General features: G+C 35.7%; 1 protein-coding gene across 1 annotated transcript; it reads right to left on the reverse strand.

Annotated features, from left to right (window-relative positions):
• Positions 1-1,121: 1,121 nt before the first annotated feature.
• LOC149087613 (nose resistant to fluoxetine protein 6-like) lies at positions 1,122-20,097 on the reverse strand. Its single transcript, XM_089231536.1, has 13 exons — positions 19,654-20,097; positions 16,658-16,872; positions 13,368-13,485; positions 13,139-13,241; positions 11,321-11,427; positions 10,468-10,638; positions 8,710-8,803; positions 7,544-7,627; positions 7,285-7,450; positions 5,451-5,530; positions 3,604-4,040; positions 3,369-3,511; positions 1,122-1,404 (listed from the first exon to the last, which is right to left on the reverse strand). The coding sequence occupies exons 1-13, from the start codon at positions 19,976-19,978 to the stop codon at positions 1,183-1,185; spliced, it is 2,265 nt and encodes a 754-aa protein (XP_089087662.1). The 5' UTR covers positions 19,979-20,097; the 3' UTR covers positions 1,122-1,182.
• Positions 20,098-21,201: the final 1,104 nt, after the last annotated feature.

Below are 21,201 nucleotides of genomic sequence, written 5' to 3' on the forward strand. Positions count from 1 at the left end.
TTTCAGGCGTAAGTAAACATACAGGGTGTTTAAAAAAAAGATGGGTAAATTTTTAAAAGACCGTAGAATGCATTGAAATAATCTATTTTTGTTTTACAAATAATTGGTCAAAAATACGACCCAAAGGTGACAGAACGCCATTGACACTATAGCCAAAGTGATCTCATTCGTTTGAATGAATCTTCTTGGTGAATCTCATTTTATATTCGGCCATACATTTTGCGGCCGCAGGCCCTAAGTGAGGGTAAAATTTGGAGAGATGGAAATTCTCTCTCTCTCTCTCTCTCTGGTAATTCTAGGGTTAAGAAATTCGATTTGAAACTCGAAGCTTGCTGATATTTTGATTTGCCATCTTGGAAACAGATTTGAATAATTGAAAGAATAAGAAATTTTTGAATGAGAGTTTATTATATCGAGGTTCCGATCACAGAATCGGTCAAATAGTAGTTATTTCGGAGGTTCTTAAAAATTTGTTAAATCAGATTCAATTATATCCGGTTATCATTAATGTCAAGTATGGTCATTTAAATATTAAATCTTATCACGGCAATGAGATCTATATATCATATTTACCATTACCAGGTTTTTTAGGTTTTGGTGTGATTTTTCATCCCGCATCGTTCTTTGAACCCGCGCTTTCTCTAACTGCGGAAATGACAATTGTGCATAATAACCAGCAAATGTGGTGGACATCTTTTATGAGCATCTTTTTCTTAGCCACCTCGTTGGGCATTTTGCCTGTTGTGGCGTTGTATTTGTATTTGAATTGAGTACGATTTATCCAGTTTAACACCAAATCTCTAACTTACAAAAATAGTTGGCGATTATGAATATTAACCGGATTTATCACATTTACCCCCGCAACATATACACACATATTCCTTCTTATCCCTCCTTTCCCCCCCCCCCCGTGATTTTTTTTTATTTCAGCAAATTATTGATATTTGTATTCTATTTGATTTATCAGTGAAAAGTTTTTGATTAATTAATAGAAAATTTAATTAATTGTCGCCACTAAATTCAACGTGTAGACAACGGTCTCTGAATCGCAAAAAAGTGAAAATATAATAAAACATTTCACGCGTGTAGTTATTAGACGATGAACCATTCTTGCAATGATGTATTGAAAATCGATTTAATAATGATGTTTTGCATACAAAATCTTTTTTTTATTCATGCAATTCATAAATGACTTCCGGGTAAGTTGTTCATTTGATTATTGGTGAAATCGTTTTTTTCGCAATCGATTTTTGAAATCATTTCTGTATCTCGTGAGCTTTTCGATGGTGCCCTGTTTCTTGAAAACATGATTTTCTCTAGTTGCATGAAGGGTGCCTCAAATAACATGCTCAGAAAATAAGCTGCCATGAATGAAGCCGTGACAAAAGATAGATAAGAAAAAACCTGAAAAGGAAAGAAAAAACGGGCAATAACTAATTTAAAAAAATATCCCATAAAAGAAAATCGAAACTAATAATATAAATTTAGGAATACGTAGCGAGAAAGTTTTTCTTAAAAGAAAAAGGCCCTGCAATTGCTAGAATTATCGTAAAGAGGGACATATTAAGGTTTTTTGCTTAGGTCTATAGGTTGTAAAAACATAACTCCGATTAAAGTAGCTGATTGAACTTTTGCTCACGTCGTTAACTGAGATTTTCTCTGGCTGAGGAGTCGTAGTGAGTTTGCGGGTTGAGAAAGCCACTGCACGCTGCTTGTGACTTCAGTAAGTAATCTATTTTCTCAGAATATTCAGGGATAAAAAATTCCCTGCTCGTGCCAGTATCATCGTTGTAGATGTGCAAGAATACTCCAAAGTTGAAGAAGCCCACAAAGAATTCAAGAAATCAATAGAAGCAGCTGTATGTAAATATAACGCAGAGAAAAAAATACCTTCAAATAATAGTAGCTTACACAATAGTTCTAATTAAGAAATTAAGTGTATCGAATTTTTTGTAAAAGGTTGGAACGGGCAATGATTCCAAGCATATCAGTATTTCAAAAAATGATACACACTGAACAGCATTGGAAAGCATTTGTTGTCCGCTGGTCCAAGGCCACTCATTAAATGATCAAATCACCTAGAAAAAAATTGTAGTGGCCCATAGGACCAGTAGCTGAAAATCCCCCAATACATTAATTGCGGAAGAATCTCCTGTTGGAGAACCATCAATCCTCAGGCAATTTATGTTATCTCAGCTATTTAAATGCGCCCGAGTGGCATGGTGCTAAGATGCTTGTCTACCAACATGAAGATGTCCATCGTGGTTCAAGGTTCAAACCCACGGGAGAATATAGGTAAGATATTTTCCTAACGAGCTTGAGGAGGCCACCGATATATGGTGCCTTCACTTCCAACCCAACTCATTAATGGCTGCAAATTGCAATATAGCGATATGGCCAGAGTTGGTGTTTGGTGAAGTAGTAGTAGTATCATCGTTGTGCAGAAAAATATTGAATTGGTGATTTCTATGCCCCACATCCAATCACTATGCGGTATTTGTGAGCCAATTAGGAAGATTCTACGCCAAAATAAGAAGAAACGAAATAGGATGCTGTGTTTCAAAATGAGGCAAGCTTATTAGGTAGTCTGAATGACGTTTATGGCAACCCGTGCTGAGGCATTCTATCTCTAGGAGAAACTTGAGCTCTATATTCAAATTCTGCTCTCTAGCAATTGATCCTGAAGAGCCAAAAAAGTAAAGGAAAAGTTTACTGAGGGGGGGGGGGGGGGGGATATCAGATATCGAATTTGCTATTTAACCGTATATGTACCCGTACACATTTCTCTATGGAATTTTTAATGAATTGGTACACGCCGGGATGTGTGTTCTGAGTGTGTGCGTGCCTCTAACGTATTTATGTTGTCAGAATTGTGTTTGTTTCGTGTTCTTGCTGGTGCTGCCATCTATTTTCCATACATTGAAGTAAAGATTGAAAATGCTTATTATTCCATGTTATGCCCACATCGTGTCGTAGTTGTGCCTATTCTCTGTGGAGAGACTTTTTAAATGAGAGACCGCCTCTTATTCACTTCTCCAAGTTGGAAAACCATAGAAAACGAACTTCAGCAGACCAGCGCTGTGAATGAATCAATGGGATTCGAACCGGGATCTTCCCGATGGGAATCCAGCACGATGCACCCCCGACTTCACAGTTGTAGATATCGAGTGTATAAATTTATGTTCAGTCGCTTGTCACCATAGATATCATAATTCTAGCACTTCAATACGAGAACAATGGGGTAAGTTTTGGTAAGACGTTGGATAACCTGCTCTGTTCTCCAAAACTGGGAAATTTGTCAATACTTTTGTTCGTTGGGGAAATACTAATGAAAATAGTAATTTTATAAAGTCATGCAAAATACTCACTATCGTTCGATAGTCAACTTGAAATGGAACTCGAGAACTTGCGTAATATGCATTCTGGATTATTGGATGTACGAGATAGTTAACATAAGTCAATCTCGCCAACGGTGCAAAAGCTGGCCAGCTAAGAAATCTGGTTATGAACCCTAAAATTGTGAAACGTATTTAAGATGTTAAAGAATTACAATTTTTAAAAAAAATTCACACAGATTTACGGAACGAAATTAGAAATAATTACCTCCATTTCCTGTACAGCAAGATATCGTAACCCATCCCAGTGCCAGTGACCACATCACTTTGGAAACAACATTGTATGTAGCTGTTACAGCGATGGGAAGAGGATCGTCAACAACGTTGTACCAGATGTATCCGCTGTATACACTCGACATTCCTGATATAAAACTTGCCAACCAACAAGTTATGTTGACCGTCCTGGAAATGCGTATTTTTGACTTGTGATGTAAAGCGTATCCTACAGCTAATCCTATGAAGTATACGATAGCATGCATATGTGGGCGGAAGTAGTTATATTTGGAGTTATATATCATGTCTCCAAAAGTTGGGTGGTTTATTTTTTGCAGTGGATGTAAGTTGTAATGAAACTGATTGATGACAATAGCTGCGATGCTCGTAACTGAAAGTCCGGCTAGAATACCCAAAGAAACTCTAGGGTGCCTGTTGAATAGAAATAAATACCAAAGTTAATTAAAGAAATAGATAGGACATGAATGCCATATATGAACTCGAGAGAAACCTAGTCGTTTTCTTCCAAGTTTTGACATTGAACTATGTTACTAAGGCCGGGATTAAGCTGTAAATGTTTTGTAAAAGTGCTTTTGTAAAACTTGAAAAGTACAGCCAATAAGCATTTGCATTTGCTCGAATGTAACCTATAAGCTTTATTGGTTGGATTTTTTAAGTTTTATAAAAGGGATTTTATCAAACTTTTATAGTGTAATACCGGCCTAAGAAAGACTAATAATAACTGTGAAATCTCAATAACTTGCTTGAGTTCAGCAAAAAAAAAGTGGAAAATTACAGCTTATTTACGCAATACGTGAAAAAAATTGAGAACACAGACGTGTTTCGGAATTTATGGTTTCGGTTTTCAAGAAGAAAAACAAGAAACTCTTTCTATCATTACGAAAAACGTAGTCAGAATGAGTGAGCTTCTGGGAAGGAGGGGGGGGGCATCAGAGTATTTTGTTTCAGTACAATATAATATTGTAATTTTTGATATGATGTGTTGTTAGTTAGTCATATGATTAAAATCGCCCCTAACGAATATCTCGCTGTTTTCTCACAGTAGAATTGGAAAAGTTTCCATAATAATATGGCGTCGCCAACAATGTATGACAACAAGTCGCACTCAAAAATGACTGTTGCAAATTTCCACAGGTTTCTTCGCTTGAATAAATTCAGATCACCTTCAGAATAAAATCGCTCTTCCAATTTCTTTTCGAATTTTTCTAGTTACTCAAATCTAATGAAATTATCGAAGAAAAAACAATAATTCAATTCCAATGGTACCATTTCTACATCACAACTGCCACCATCCAATTTATTCATATTTTGTGTTTTTCTGTTTCTTCTTCTCATATAATTTTTTTTTTTTTAATTTTGCTGAAATTTCTAAACTATGAACCTCATCTTTACTCTTACAAATTTGTACTTATCAGTCAAACTCACTTTCTTTTTCTCATCATCGATGAGAAATCACCTGAACTAATACATTATTTTACTGATACACGCGCATATTGAGTAAATTTGAATTTAGTTATCTTGAATTTCAGCTGAAGTTATCATACACATACAGAAATGTCCTCTCCATTTGTCAATACAAGATACATCGAAAGACTGGTTATTTGTGGAGATGAAGATTACAAGGAAGAAAATTCATCACTGCCCCCACGGGGAACTCGAATCCGGCAAGCGAGAGACCGGGGTTCAAGTCCCCGTGGGGGCAGTGATGAATTTTATTCCTTGTAATCTTCATCTCCACAAATAACCAGTCTTTCGATGAATCTTGAGTTATCATATAGATTGAAAATTTAATATGAATAATAGATAATTCTATTTTCTCACTTTTTTATATTCAATAAGACAATCAAAGAGACCAAGTAAAGTTGCATATCAGCAGCCACGTACCACATCCATCCACCACACTAGGAAAATAAGAAATTGAAATCATTGATTAATGTATTTTTTACGTTGTTTAACGTAATGAAAATGTTATAAACTTTTTTGTTTCATTCCAAGTACCTGTAAAAAATCTGAAAATATTCTGCGGTCCATTATCTCACAGGGAGAGGCTAAGTGCATGGGTATTGGAAGGTGGTCTTCAATTAAAAAAAATCTGTTCCTCGAGATCAATCAGGCCAAAAACATTCAAAAGTCACGCATAGTACGTACAAGGACATAATAACTTGCCGAGTCGGTTGTTTCCAAATTAAAAAACTCCACAATCCACTGTCATACATTATGACTTTTGTCATGGCCATAGACCAAGCTGACTCACGTGTAAGCTCATCACTGACTGCCAGAAAATATCCCAGTGACTACGCACAGACAAAGGAATACTGGCTACCTTGTCTCACACCTGCGATCAGTACCGCTCAAAACACCTCGTCTCATGCACTTTACTACTACTAAACCATACATGCACCTCATCCATATTCCTCTGCGAACTTCTAACGAATTGACACATGTTTGAATGTGCATGTACGAGTTGCGAACCTAACGTAAAGTTTGTTTCTGCGTAATGCTTGTTATATGTAGTGGGGATGTCATCTGCCATCCATTTCCCTAACTATTAGTGGAGTGCAATGATTGAATAATTATATCGTTGTAGGCTTGTTGCGTCTCATCCAACCAAGGGGTCAGCTAACCTCTAGTAGAGACATCTTCAACCTGTTGCTCCTGAGCACCACGGTGCTCCCTAAAACACCCAGGATGCTCGATGCTCGTGTGACCGATTTTGTGCTCCAGAGTACTCTCTCTCCCTTCATCAATGTCCCAATTAAACATCTTGTATAAATAATATTCAAGGATAAAAATCATACTGATTTCAGGCATACGTATCCTACGTGTCAAACTTGCCGTAAGGGTGCTCTTCTTTTGATGATGGGGTACTGATAGTGCTCACGACTAGAAAAAGGTTGAAGAACTCTGCTGTAGAGCCTGCAGGGGGGGGGGGGGCTAAAGGGCGATTTATCGGGTAATGCTACACCTCACAATCCATCGACGCCTGGAAATGGGCTCTCAGGCAAAACGTTTGTGCTTCACACTCAAAAATGTCAGAAAAGTCGGCAACAATTCTTGAACACGACACAAATTTCTGAGAAACAAAAACATCACGTTAGTTGAGCTTAGTGACGCTAGTAGTATTAGTTCGTTATATATAATTAGCTAGTTCCTATTTCCATCACGTTAGTTCCACAGCGCACACACAGCACATTCCGGCATGCGAAAACCCGTTGAAAATTCCTCCAAGTAATGTTTACGCAGTGGATATGCGCTTTAGTTGTACAGTCAGCGGTCGTTATAATGATCCCACGTTATAGCAAACATTTTTATTAAAACGACCGTTAGGATAAGTTCCAAATGTTTTCATAGAACGGTGATCATATATATTTTACTTTCGATATAACGGCCCTCCCAATATAATGTTCATTTTCGGCGGGAGGAATGGGGCTAGGGGTCATTATATCGAGTTTCGTATGTAATATGTAATATGTTTGTTTGATTCTTCATCTGTGTCAATGTGCAATGTAAGTTAATATAATTTCCATTTAATCAGAATTAAATTTCCAAATCTGTAACCCGATAGGACCACATATTGAGAAAAACTGATCTATTATTTCAATATTGCGTATGACTTTTAATGATTATGACACTACAACTGAGAAAAAAAAACTACCGCTTGATCATATCCATAAAAGTTGTTGATAAGAATCATGTTCGTCCACCATCTTTTACGGCAGTTTGCTACCATATATCCGAAAGATGTATGCCACACAGGACCAGAACCAGCTCTATAAACCAACAGCTCGAAAGCTATAACAAGCATCATCGGTAGTGTCAACCTAACCACAAACAAAAAGAAAACATCAATTTTAGAATTCTTAGTAAATTCTAGCAGTGACTGAAAGAAATACTGTACATCAATAGGCATTTACCTCCAATACCGCCTGAATATATACATGAAAATTGGAATCTTTTGTTCTTTAGTCTTCATCCAACTGTACATTAGAACAGTCCCTCTAAAAAAATGCACACACATATATAAATGTATTTTTTATACATATGCATAATTATTTGCATGATACTTTATTTATATTACATCCAGAAATTAAACCAAGGGTTCTTAACCATTTTTAGCTGCAACCTAAAATCAACAACGTAACCAATTTGCCGAACCAAAATTTTAGTCTTTGAAATTAGTGAAAGTGAGAATCCACTAGTCATTGGTGTCTAAACAGTTGGGCTAACAAGGGCCGAGCCCAGGCAATGTTGTGTTAAGGGGGGTAGGGATTTCATGGGCCCAACCAGCAAGGCCTATCCCTCATGAAAATGTTATCTTGTTAAAACTTTCAAGAATAAGCATGTAAATTGGTAGGCACGCGTTTCTAAATCTTAATAAGGGAACAAAAAATCGCTTGCCCCTGAGTCCAAGACTCTGAATCAAATAAGCATCTCAAATTGTAGAAAGTTTTCATAAATTCCAGATTTCAAGTAATTCTGGAATTACTTTTGCTAGTTACACACAGCGTCTTAACAGATGAGCCAACAGGGCCTTAGTGCATGATCCCAAATCAAACCAGTTCCTAAATTATTGGAAACTTTACTAATTCTGAAATTATTTATATCGTAAAATCTTCAATTAGTGCTCTCATAAATCTTGGAGTTATTTTTCCATTAATTATGAAACACTGTGTATTTCTTTTAATAATTTTATAGTACCATGAATATTCAAGTTTTCATTCATTTTTGTAGAGTGCGTTCATATTCTTCTACACATAGATATTTTTCAACATTCCTGTGCAATCTGTAATAATTTTATGCCTTTTTTGGGGTTTCCGACCTCTCCTCTTCCCTAAAGAACTGCGTATATAATAAGATTTGGTTCAAGAGGGGGCCGCAGAAAAGTATGGGTTACGGGCCACCGATATCGTTAAGACACCCCTGAAAGCAGTGGTGAAACGAATGAAATTATAATCATATTGAAAGTAGATTTGTACGACCCATCTCAGGAGCCCTTGTGACAAAAGTTTGGGTATCGGCCCATAGGTTAAGAGCCCCTGATTTAAAAGAAACAATGATGATAATATACGAGTTTGCTTACCCTATGAAGAAGAATGTATCGACTGCGGGATAACCATTCAAAGCTACTTGAAACGCAAAACTTTTTGTGACCTCTTTTAGGAAAACGGGACCATCTGAAAAACATTGTAAAATATTTTCACTCGCAAAAATTCTTATGTTTTGCTACAAATCATATTGTGAAGTTTGATAACTTATAAAATAATAATTAGATGATTTGTGAATAATTTTATGTATTTTGCTTTAATCTTCGTTCATTTTATGATGTTGGAGAGAAAAATACTAAGGCCGGGATTACACTATAAAAATTTGGTAAAATAAAAGTATTCTATAAAACTTGAAAAATGCATCCATTAAGGTCATCGGTTGCAATTTTTAAAATGTAACCAATAACCTTATTGGTTGGATTTTTTAAGTTTTATAAAAGGACTTTCATGAAACGTGCAACCCTGCTAATGTGATCAAAATGAATATTACTTTTGTACCTTGTATTTGGTTTTTTTTTTGTTAAAATAATACCAAATTTCATCCATATTAGCTGCTTTTTTTTTCAATTTTCAATGAAATAAGTTGCGTCATTCAAACCAAAAAAAAAAATTCCTGCCAGTTTCCCGCATTGCCATGTGGTAACAATAAATTTTGAGTGGGTCGACACAGTGCTCCAAAGCATTGTCTTGCTAAGAAATAATCAATAAATAAGGAAGTGCAAAGTAACCCGCTCCCAAGTGTTATTTTTTACTAATTTAAAAAAGAATTCATGAAAATTTGAAAAAAAAAAACCCTGCGATTTCTTTTCATATGCAACAGACCTATTCTCACATTGTCTTAAAACAAGTGGGCTCAACATTTAGGAGAGTGCGGCCATTTCATTGGTCTGAAAAAGTGCCGCGGGCCACTTCAGTGATCTGGAACAGCGCTGCATGTCACTTAAGTATGCCGTGAATCAGTCGAATAATCTGGAAATGTGCCGCGGATACCTGAAGCGATATAGAACGGCCGCAGGCCATTTAAGTGATCTGTTTAAATATACCGCAGATCATATTTAATGCTAAATGACCTGGGAATGTGCTGTGTGACACTTGAGTGATTTTTAAATGCCCTGCAGGTCACTTAGGTGATGTGGAACTGCGCCGCGGGTTGCTCAGGTGATCTGTGAGGGTCCCTTGAGTTTTATAAAAATGTACCACTTGTTCTTTTTTACAAAATTAGGATTGAGGTGGTGGTCCACATCAGTGCCACCGAGGGCCACATTTGACCCGCGGGCCATAAGTTGAGCATATACGACTCAGGTGATCTGGAACAACACCCCAGTCACTTAAGTTATCTAGAACAACACGCCAGGTCACTTAGGTGATCAAGAAATATGCCCAGACGGCTCAAATGGTCTAGAGAAGTGCCGCGGGTCATTTAAGTGATCTATAAATATACCGCTGGCCGCTCAAGTGTATTGCAGGCCACTTAAATAGTCTGGAACAGCTCCACAGGCCACTTAGTTGATCTGGTATTGTGCCGCTTGATTAATTTTCACAAAATCAGGTTTGAGATCGCGGGCCATATCATATGGCGCTGAGGGTCACATTTAGCCCGCGGATCATTAGATAAGCATGTGTGTCTTAGAATATATCAACATCATTTTAAAAAATCATATTACATATTTGCTATTCCTAGTGTGTGTATAACATTTTTCTAACAATAGACTCTCAAAAACATTACAAAGAAGCCCGTGTTACGGCCCATGATAATTTTTTAACTTGAAGAATAATTATATAAAATTTCTTACGAAAAATTTGAAACGGTATGAATGAAAACGTGTGGCTGAACAGAATCCATAATAAGGTCACAACTCTGATTCCGTTGAATATCGAAACATTGTCCGTTGATTTGCTTTGCTTCAAGAGCTTTTCCGTATTACGGTACATCGAGAAACACAACATGAATCGAATGAAGATTCCTGAAATGAACAAGTTGAATTATATTCTCAGACATGACATTTAGAAAAGCACTTTAAAAGCATTCAAAAGGATACCGTTTTCAGTAAATGACCAATAATTCAATAAAAACAAGAAAGGAAGTAATACATGGGAACCTCTTATACCAGACATTCTCTTTAACGCACATTTTTTTTTTTTTTTTGAATTACGTCAACGGACTCGATGTATTTTACTATCCACCGGTCAACAGTCCTGTACCTTCCCTTAACGAACATTTCTCGTTAGCGGACAAGATTTTTCGGACTAGTAGGTGTCCGTTATCGATAGGTTCTACTGTACCTCGCATTACGAGGTTTTCTGAAAATTGTTTCTGATTTTGATGAATGAAAATTTAAAAAATGTTATTTAAAGACTCAATATCTATTTTCATTGTGTTTTATTTTTAATATGAAATATCTTCCACATTACAATATCATATTATAATTTTATTGATTAAAATTTGATCGTTAAATTAAGGTACTTAATAAAACATACAACAATGTAGATTTCACATTATGTACAATAAGTTCATGTTCAGATAAAATATGTTTTATATGAAGAAAAAGCATTATACTATTATTTTTGCTCTTATTTCCTTTTTTGCATGTTTGAGATAAGGTTATATTTCATACTTGAAAAATTATAACAAATAAATAAACTCACTTGAATTTTCTTTTCTTCCTTTCGATTCTGCTGACTCGATCATGGTCATCGTTATGTCTATCAAAGTACCACCGATGACCACCAAGACCAGTAACCCAATAACGGTTCTATGAAAAGATTAGCGAAAAAGATGGTAAATATGGTAAGTGAGCGTTAACACATTGTACATTCCTCTAGCTTTCAATAAGAAAGTTGTTGCCCTGTATCCCCTGAGGTCAACAGAAAAAAATGCCATCTTTCTAAGTGTAATAAAATAATATTCGCTAAGATATTTTTGGATTCAAAAATCAGAGAAAAGTAATGAAAGAACAGCAAATGCTAACGGACAACGCTCCTTTCCCTCATTTATGCTGTTCTTTCTCAACTTTTCTCCGTTTTTTGAATTCTAATATCTCAGCGAATATTGCATTTAGAAAATAGGATTTTTGCTGCCTCAGGGGAGACAGAGCAGCTTTCTAATTGGAAGTTAGAGAACAGGGGGACCGTATAAAGCTTTAGATTGTTTTTATTCATCTTGCTACGCATTGTATTTTCACTCTCAAAACTGGTACAGGGTAGTTTTTAAACGCATTTTTGAGCAATTTTTAAATTGAAATCATACCTCTACGAAGAATAGAAGTTATAGAACAAGGAGGACAATTTGGGGAGATAAAGGCCGCATTAGCACTTACAGGACACCCTGTATAAAAAATAGTCCACAAATAGAGAAAGCCCATGCAGATGAAAATGGCACAAGAAATTTACAACTCGGAATTATTTTTTTATCACGAGCAGGAAGATAATCTGCACACAAATAATACAGTCGATATCCTGCTCATAACGTTTTTGAAAAAAAATCATCATGAAAAAGGACGTTGTAAGCGGGAGAACGTTTTAATCGGGAAATTTCGATGAGTATTAGTGAAAGTTGGGATCAAGAAAATAAGTTGTAATCTCAGCAGGAAAACTTACAATGAGAACTTGATAAGCAGGATCCGCTGAATACAAATGATGTCAAAAGGAAAGCTGTGTGAGAAATCTCTGTGGGAAATTATCCAAGTAGAAATTATAGTGTCATTCCGAAAAATTCAGCGTAAGATCGTTAATATATAGAAAGAAATGGGAAGTTTATGTATCGAACGAAGAGAACGTATAGGCATATAAAGAAAAAAATTTGCCGGTCAAAATTTGTCCCCTAGTCCTGTTTCCTATATATTCACATAATAAATAAACTTCTAGAAACACATTACAATGGCATCAGAATTTTTGAAGTTATTTGAATAGCTCAGGCTCATGAAGGTAGAAAGATCGTATTAATCGATATTTCACTGTATCCGATTATTTCATAAGTGGGCAACTTATCGAAATAATCAATCATCTTATAAATTATTGAGAAGTTCCTAGATAAGGAAAAAATGATAGAATATGAAGAAATTTGACCAAAACGCACATGTGTAAAATTAGAGAGTAGTATTCAAAGTAACAGACAGATGACGCTTAAAACTTGTACTAATTTACTCATGTGCGCAAAAAATCGAAACTTAAACTGACTCGAAACGGAATTTGTCCAATGACCAAAATAAAAAGTAACCAATATTTTTTTCACTGCATAAAATTTCTCTATAAGTGAGTTCAATGCAATGAATTTTATCAAAATAACAACAAGGACGCTAGCAGTAACGTTTTTTTCCCCTCTGGCACGTAAATCAACACATTTTTCATGCCCCAATTTCTTAACCAAATTGTTCATACTTTCTACACATGACTGCTGTTTACCTAACAGTTCGAGAGGTTTCAAAATTCCCCCTCCATCACCTACAATGAAGAAAATTCACTTACACTGCTGTATAATCATCCCATTCTTCGATTTTCATTCCTTCTTTTACTTGGCATGAAGATACTCGTACGTCCCAACCTACCAGTACGTTAGTCAAGTCTAGAGCTAGAGATTCGTAATATCAGGAAAATTAGATAAAATTGTGAATGAATAACTTCTTTGGAATACGTTTTATTTTGTGAACAATTAGTTTGTTTCAATACGCAATGTCTAAATGCGTTATATAGCTACCTTTTTCGGCCATGAATGTGACGTCATTCTGCGTACATGTGGACGGGATACATATTGCTATACGGAATACGAAATTTTCGTATTGTGGTTTCACCATTGCATTCATGCCACCTATAATCTTGAAGATTAAAAAAAACACGTGAATGCGCGCATAATATTCTAATATAACTCAAAAATCGTTCAAAGCCCAAAGATATTGATCTAGATTAAACTTTACACTACATTAGCTTTTTAACACTAGAAGCGCCGTTGGGGTCATTTTGGCCCTTTTTCCAATTTCTCCTGCGTTATCTCAACACACAATAGAACGCCGAAGCTTTAATTTTCTGACTTTTCTTAAAATACTCCAGGAATATTGTGACAGATTTTTATGTTTCTATGTTAGTTATTAAATTGAATAATCATAGATATACCTATAATAGCCAACAGGGGTCATTATAAACCCCATAAGAGAAAAATGATCAATTTTGAAGTAAATATTGGAAGATGATTTGTGAAACACGTATTGGGAAAACCTCCTGTGTTCAAAGAAACAATGTCACATAATTTGGTACCGTGAAATCATGCAGTATCTTAGACTTGATGTCCTAAGCATCAAAGCTGAGTACCTGGCTACTTACAGATTTGCTCTAGCTTCAGACATTTAGCACAAGCTGACGGGACACCTGTTATTAGCACATAGTCCTGGACCGAAAATAGCCGTTAATGACCAATTGTTGCCGCGTAAATAACGAGACAAATTTATCCAATACATGATAAATGAGCAGGACAATTTTGGTACAAAGTTCTGGTTAGCAACTGTTGTGATATCCTCAAATATATCTCGAATGGTTCTTCGTATTTGGGCAAAGATAAAGAAAAACCAATAAATGCATAATCTAAATTCCGGACGCACTATCATCACTGAGAACTATTTTATTCCTGTGAAGCTACTAGATGAACCTTCTGTGAAGAAAGCCGCAATTGCACCTGACACTTCAACGCCACAATATTGTCCTGTTGCAATGAGAAATGTAAACACACTCACGATACGAGCAAAAATAATGTCGTAGTTCTTAGCACATTGTACACGAATGTATCTGAAATTGCATTATAGTGCAAAAATAAAAAAAGCTGGACGCTTCCTTTTATTGCAATAGCGCTAAATGTTGCGTAAATGTAGCAAACGAGATGCTGAGGAAATTCACTGCAAGATGCGAAACTCGCAGGTGATCTGCTCATGTGTTTTACAACGTCCTTGGCACTGCCACACTTAATGTTTGTATAATTTTCAAGGAATCCTAAGGATCCACAGTCTCATGCCTAGGATTTATTCTTGAGCTGGTGCTTTGCGCAACAAATGGCCTCTGATTCTCCTAGACACTAAAAAAAAAAAAAATGTGCCTTCCAACATTACAGGAGACAGAATAAAGGCGAAAATACATTACACGGACGTGACGTCAGATGGCACGGTATCATATCAGACATTATATGGTGTGCACACTGGTCTGATGCTTCAAGAGGCACGATTAAGGCATGATGACGAATTTGTGGAATTTTATTCGTGGAAATTCTGTGACGTACAAATTATGTGACGTGGAATTCTACGTCATATAATTTCTATCTTTCTCTCTCTCCCCCTCTCTCTCGCGTTCATATTGTTCAACTTGTGCTGATGTCGAACTTTAGGACATGTTCTGGGTTCATTCATAGTTCATGTTCATAAGTATAATTTCACTTTCAAACATGTACTAATTTATAACATGTGTTGTTGTGAGTCATATCGTCTTTTCTGTTTTTTCTCTGTTATAATATTATAAGATCCACGAAATTCTACCCGAAGCCAGTACACACCACTCGCCATGGCCCAGAAACATCTCCATCTTTTATATCAAAATATAAAAAATAAAAAGAATATGCCCCTCACCTTATAGGCCGTTTAAGTATTATTACGTCAGCCATTTTTGACCCGCTCCCTCCCCCTTGTCAGCAAGAGTCAGCAAAACTCTGACCCCCCCCTTCACCCCTGTCAGCAAAATTTCGTCATATCTGCCCCACCTCCTATCACATATTGGTGGGATCAGAGACTGTACGCAGGAGGGGGAGGGGGACTCCTGCCCCCCCCCCCAAAACGATCAAAAAATCATTTTTTTTATAAATGCAAAAAAAAAAATATTTTTTTAAAATCAAAATTGCGAAAGAAAATACCCTCATATATTATTATAATCAATTTCTGTTAATTTCAATGCTATTCGAAGGCTAAGAAGTCAAAATTTCCTTTTAAGAAATTCGTTGTGACTCACCCTCTAAGCCATATAAATGATAAATCCTTGGCCGGTGGACCAAATGTGGCCCTGGGTGTTCTCTGATGTGACCTGCCCCCTTGAACTTAATTTTGTAAAAATGATCTAAGCGGCACATTTACAGATCCCTTAAGTGACCCGTGGTACAATTCTAGTGCATTTAGGCAGCCCGTGGTACACTTTCAGATCACTCAAGTAGGCCGTGGTATATTTTTAAGATCACACAAGTAGGCCTGTGGCACATTCACAGATCACTTAAGTGACACCCGCGACACTGTTCCAGAACACTTAAGCGATCCGTGGCACATTTAGAAATCCTTTGAGTGACAGCTGGCACAATTTTAGAGCAACCCTCAGTGCGGCTCTACATCACTCAAGTTAACCCTGGCACATTCCCAGATTACGTAAGTGATCCGCGGCGTAACTACAGATCACTTGAATGATGGGTGACACAGTTATAGAGTACTCAAGCGGCCCAAACAAATTTCTAGATCACATGAAGGATCCTCGAAATATTTAGAGATCGATAAAGTGGTTCTCTAGGAGACATCAATAGGGAGATTGTTAGCTCAGGTACCTACAAACCACAATTCAGGATGCCATTAAGAACATTTCATATTTTTTTAAAGGGTGGTTCATGACGTAAGCATCATCCAAACCCCCCCCCTTCCCCCCCCCCTTGTCATCCGAAGTAAGCAAATCGGAAACCCCCCTCCCCCACCCATCGATGCTGACGTAATACTTGAATGACCCCTTATGCGCAAAGGCGATTCTGAATTGTTATCTTCAAACTGGCTGCAATAATGAACGTTTAAAGAACCCTTTGAACACATGCAAAGCTAGGCATGTGAATGTTAAATGGGCTGTCTCAGCTAACTTACAGTAATCCGACGATTTCTGTAATCTGGCACACCTTTCTGTAACATGTGTCAGATTATCGGAAGTATACATGTATACCGTCAGCGCTTTATTAAGTTTTACTTATCAAAGACTGACTAATGGTCTTACCGTATCTGCTGCGAAGTGTGTTTCCAATTCGGGAACCTCATCGATAATTCCAACCACAGGCATAGCAGTAGGCAATGGTGGAATGATTTCTAAGATGCAGCTCTTGCCTTGGAAATCGCCTGTTACATTGATGTCCAAACAGCCGTCGAAATCTCCTAATGCCGATAATGTTCCTCTTGCCATGCCTTCCGGTATCTTTCCCGTGGCATCGAAAACTTGAAGATTTTTAAAATGATATAATGTTTAACATTTTTGACTTTTAAATGACACAGTAATGAAAAAAAAAAAAAAAAAAACAGAATAAATACGATAGTGTTAGTGTTTCAGAAATTCATATCGTATACGGAAGGTTGGAATTTAGGAAGAAGTCTCCGAATATTTATTGAATAGAACTAAACTCACCATAAACATATAATTTCTGCATTTATTTATAAATTGTGAGACGCCAAATAAGAATTTTATGGTGTATACAAACATCCGAAATGCATTCATCTCTGCTACATACCGTTGTACTCTTACAAACATAAATTATGTCTGACAATGGTGGCAGGCGGGCAACGTCGGTCTTGTTTAATTCCAATTCGAATTTCGATAGAAATCGGTCTCAAATATATCAACATTATACCTTGGAACATTATTTTTTAAAAATTTTTCTTCTTCTTCTTTAAATCAGTTTTTGCAGTAAAATTTCACTAAATTCGTTTTTAAGGCAGGGATTACATTATAAAAGTTTGATAAATGATATTTTACAAAACTTGAAAAAAAAACAACAACCGATAAGCATTTGTTAAATACGAATGTAATATCATATTTTTAAATTACTTCTCTGTTCTACTATTACCTAGGAGTGAACTAAAATGTTCCAAGGCAAAGCAATGGGTCTTGTACCTTGAAACACAACAGAATTTAATTCATCGTTTCCCATCCCAATGAGGCTGTCTGACGACTTTGTCTGTCTGAGACATTGTATTACAAAGGCAAAATATATATATATAAATATTACTTTCAAAAAATAAACAGTAAAAAAAAGCAAAATAATGACACAAATATATATATGTGATATTAATATACAAATATATGGACAAAAGTTACACTGGTAGAGGTAGAAGCGTAGTTATGTACTGACTTAAGTATTTATGTACATAATATGGAATTGAACTTACATTTTGCCGCCAGTGGTGGACACTGTCGCCGCATGATGAATGTATTGTTCTACGTTATACTTTTAACGTAGAAAGGAAAGTGAAATTTCTAAGTCATTAGTTTTGTCAGTTCTTTTGATGCTGTATGATTTCATTAGAGAGACAACATCAAGACGACAAACAGACATAATTGTGTTTAAAAGCAAAAGAAGAAGCCTTGAAAGTTGGTGCAAGTATAGTATTTCAAGGATAAACTGAGAAAAATTTTCAAGTTTTATACTGTTTCAATGTATGCGATGTTCCACCATTTGTAAAAAAAAAAATATTTATAATTTAATTCACAGTGCTTGGTATGATTGAGAACTTGTTATGGTTCATGAGGTGACTGCATAGATTATAATTATTAAATATCGTTCACTAAACTAGCAATGCTGAGAAGAAACACGGCAAAAACATGCGCATAATTTTGTTACTGAAATGTGCCGATTTGCAAGACTTCTCTCAAGATCACAGACAAAGATCTGAAACAACATTTACTTGTAAAGTTATTTTTTTCTAATCTCTTACATTCCAAAAACATCAGCTCAAATGAAATGCTATCAAAATTATTTCAAGTGTTTCACTATGGTCCAGGTGTAACAGTTTCCCTTACTTGTAGATCATACTAAAGCTTTTATTATTTCAAAGTTTTGTATATTTGCCAAGTCTTTTCTTATTATACTTTGCGTACAACATAATTCTACGCTTAAATGATAAAAAATATCTAAATTAAAGCATAAATCTTAATTTTGTCCTATTAATCGATTGATCGGGTTGGTTAATCGATCATTTGTTAATAGCAGTTAAAAATTGTAGTTGAGTTAATCGAATCCATCAATCCTATCAAAATTCGATTAATATTTTTATTAACAGTTTATAATTTTACCTGATTTATTTGACTGAACCGATTAAATGTCTTAAATTATGTTCCTATACATAACATTCCAGATAAGTGGCCGTATTTAAAAATATTTGAATCAATATTTTCATCAAGTTTTTCGACAAGGAAACACATGCCGATTGAACGTAAACTAGTGATAATTTCTAAAGTTACTGATTTAAAGAAGAAAACGACAAGATCAAAGTTAAGAAAAATTCCAGGAAATGACAAGCATGTTCAGCATATCTTCCTCCCTTATGTCAGAGACATAAATGTTCAAATTTTCATCTTTTGGGTTTATCAGCTGGTTGGATCTCTTATTTGGCTAAGTTTTGCCAGAAACGCGCAAATGTGCATCCCCTACTGAAACACATTTTACAAAACATTTTAGAACAAATTTCATAAAGGAACATGGGGAGAGTAAACATTCAAAAGTCGTTTTCCATATTCTAGAAATTCACACATTCATGTTTCTGGCAAAGGGGGACGATATTAAATAGCTTCAAGCGGGCGGCCTTCATTTGTTAATCTATTTCTATATTTATTTACATCCATTCAGTGGATAGATGCGTGAAATGAAAAGAGAGAGAATATATTTTTATAGCATCAACAAATAGTTACCAACACTATTTGCTATGAATGAATAACATTTAAATATGTTCGATTAAAATTCGATTAATCGGTCGATAAATCGATAAAGTTTTTTCATTAACCTGTTAAAAATTTTAATCCATTCCCAGCTCTATAAATAATTTAAGGAGCAATGAATAAGTTCCTTTTCGGCTAATAAAAACAGCCGTAAAATTGAAAGAAATATTGCTAAGGATTTTCATTTTCATGCATTTACTATCATTACTATTCAATAGCTAAATAAATGATGTCTTAGCAGCAAGAATAATATTCACTTTTCAACACATTTTATTTTGCATACTTACATCTGAAAGCCCACAGTTTCAGTTGCTTGAGCCCGACTGCAATCTTTGTTATACTCGAAAAGCACTGCGCTGATATTTTTAAGCTATCCTCGGGATTCAAGTATCTTACCAATTTCGTGGTAGCATACGAAATAATTTTTTTCAAGTTCTTTTCCGTAGCTATCCATTTTTGTCCTTTAGTAAGAACAGGAGGAGCGCAGTCGGTGCAGCTCGAGTTCTCACTAGTGTCATATACTGAATCGATTACACTGTCAGAACTGCTGCTAAATGTTATATTAACGCAAGATATCGCTAAGAATGCATAGACGTATACCCGGAGAATCATTTTGAAGACCTCTCAATGGAAAACTTGGATAGAGTTATTGAAGTAGCTGAAGTATCTGTCCAATGCCGCTGGTTTTGAACGAATATCTACGTCTAGCATCCGCAATGAAAATTATTAACACGTTTTGAAATTATATTACTCTTCAAGGAAAAACGGATAATCTGACTCATCCATCCGAAAGAGAAATTGATTTCTTCAAAAAGACGACTTCCACTTAAAAAATTTGTCATCTAAAATCACGTGACTGTTGCAACAGCTATAAGGAATTGAAAAAAAAAATTCTAAGGGGAAACAAATCTGCTTTAAAAACGTCTCATTTTAATCTGTATTGAAATCACGTTTTTTCTACCTATTTTTTGCAATTACTACTGTAATTGCGTTTTTTTTGCATGTTTGTACACAACGCCAACGTATAGAAACCATGCCTACGAAAAAGTTTTTGGTTGAAGTTTCATGATGGCAGATTTTATAATTTTTCCTCTGATTGTTTTACCGATCACAAATTTATGACTCTGTCAACTTGTTTCCCAAAATCAACACGGCTTTAGACAATCCCTCTCCACTATCTCTCAACCGGAACTCCTCATCTACGACCACTCAGGAGCCATCGATAAAAACCTACAAACTAATATTATTTTCGCATTATATTTAAATGAGGTAATGTACTATATTGGTTTAAAACATATTACTACAATAGGAAACAAGCTGTGCCATAATAAATGGTAAAATCAGCACATTTGAAATATAATGAAAGGAGTCCCACAAGGATCGGCCCTTGGGTCATAATTATTTCTAGTTTATATTAATGATTTATGTAAAATGAAGTAGAACAGTAAAATAATTTCATTCGCAGATGACACAAGCCTATATGTTGAAGACGGGGGTGGATTTAGAGCTCGCTGTTGGTAGGGGTGATTTTACAAATCTTTAAAAATCTAGTCTAAGCATCGGTGACCACATGTCCTGCATTTTGTCTCGTATTTTCCGTGACAGTTCGGTTTTTCTGTTTTTTCTTCTCCATCCAGACTTTTTGAAAAATGTCACGGTTTTACTCGTTTATAGTCGAAGTTTTCTTGAATGTGTTGTTTAATTTGTTGTTGCAATATTACCATATAGAAGTTCCGAAAATTTCATAAAATATCGCATTTCGTTGTTGATGATGCCACACCTATTAAAACAAGTATTTTAAATACAGTTAAGCTCGGTTATATCGATATCGAAGA

This window comes from Pholcus phalangioides, unplaced genomic scaffold, assembly GCF_987345545.1.
Source record: "Pholcus phalangioides strain wild (caught in Gottingen) unplaced genomic scaffold, Ppha-v1.0 ptg000004l_1, whole genome shotgun sequence".
In the NCBI taxonomy this organism is placed as follows: Eukaryota; Metazoa; Arthropoda; class Arachnida; order Araneae; family Pholcidae; genus Pholcus; species Pholcus phalangioides.

What these genes read in the sequence shown, in the direction of transcription:
- LOC149087613 (XM_089231536.1), bottom strand. Translation starts at nt 19,978, where the DNA reads ATGATTCTCCGGGTATACGTCTATGCATTCTTAGCGATATCTTGCGTT. An exon ending in CACACTTCGCAGCAGATACG is followed by an intron (nt 13,486 to 16,657) that starts GTAAGACCATTA and finishes TTAATCTTCAAG; the next exon opens with ATTATAGGTGGCATGAATGC. An exon ending in TTTATGGATATGATCAAGCG is followed by an intron (nt 5,531 to 7,284) that starts GTAGTTTTTTTT and finishes TTATTTTCCTAG; the next exon opens with TGTGGTGGATGGATGTGGTA.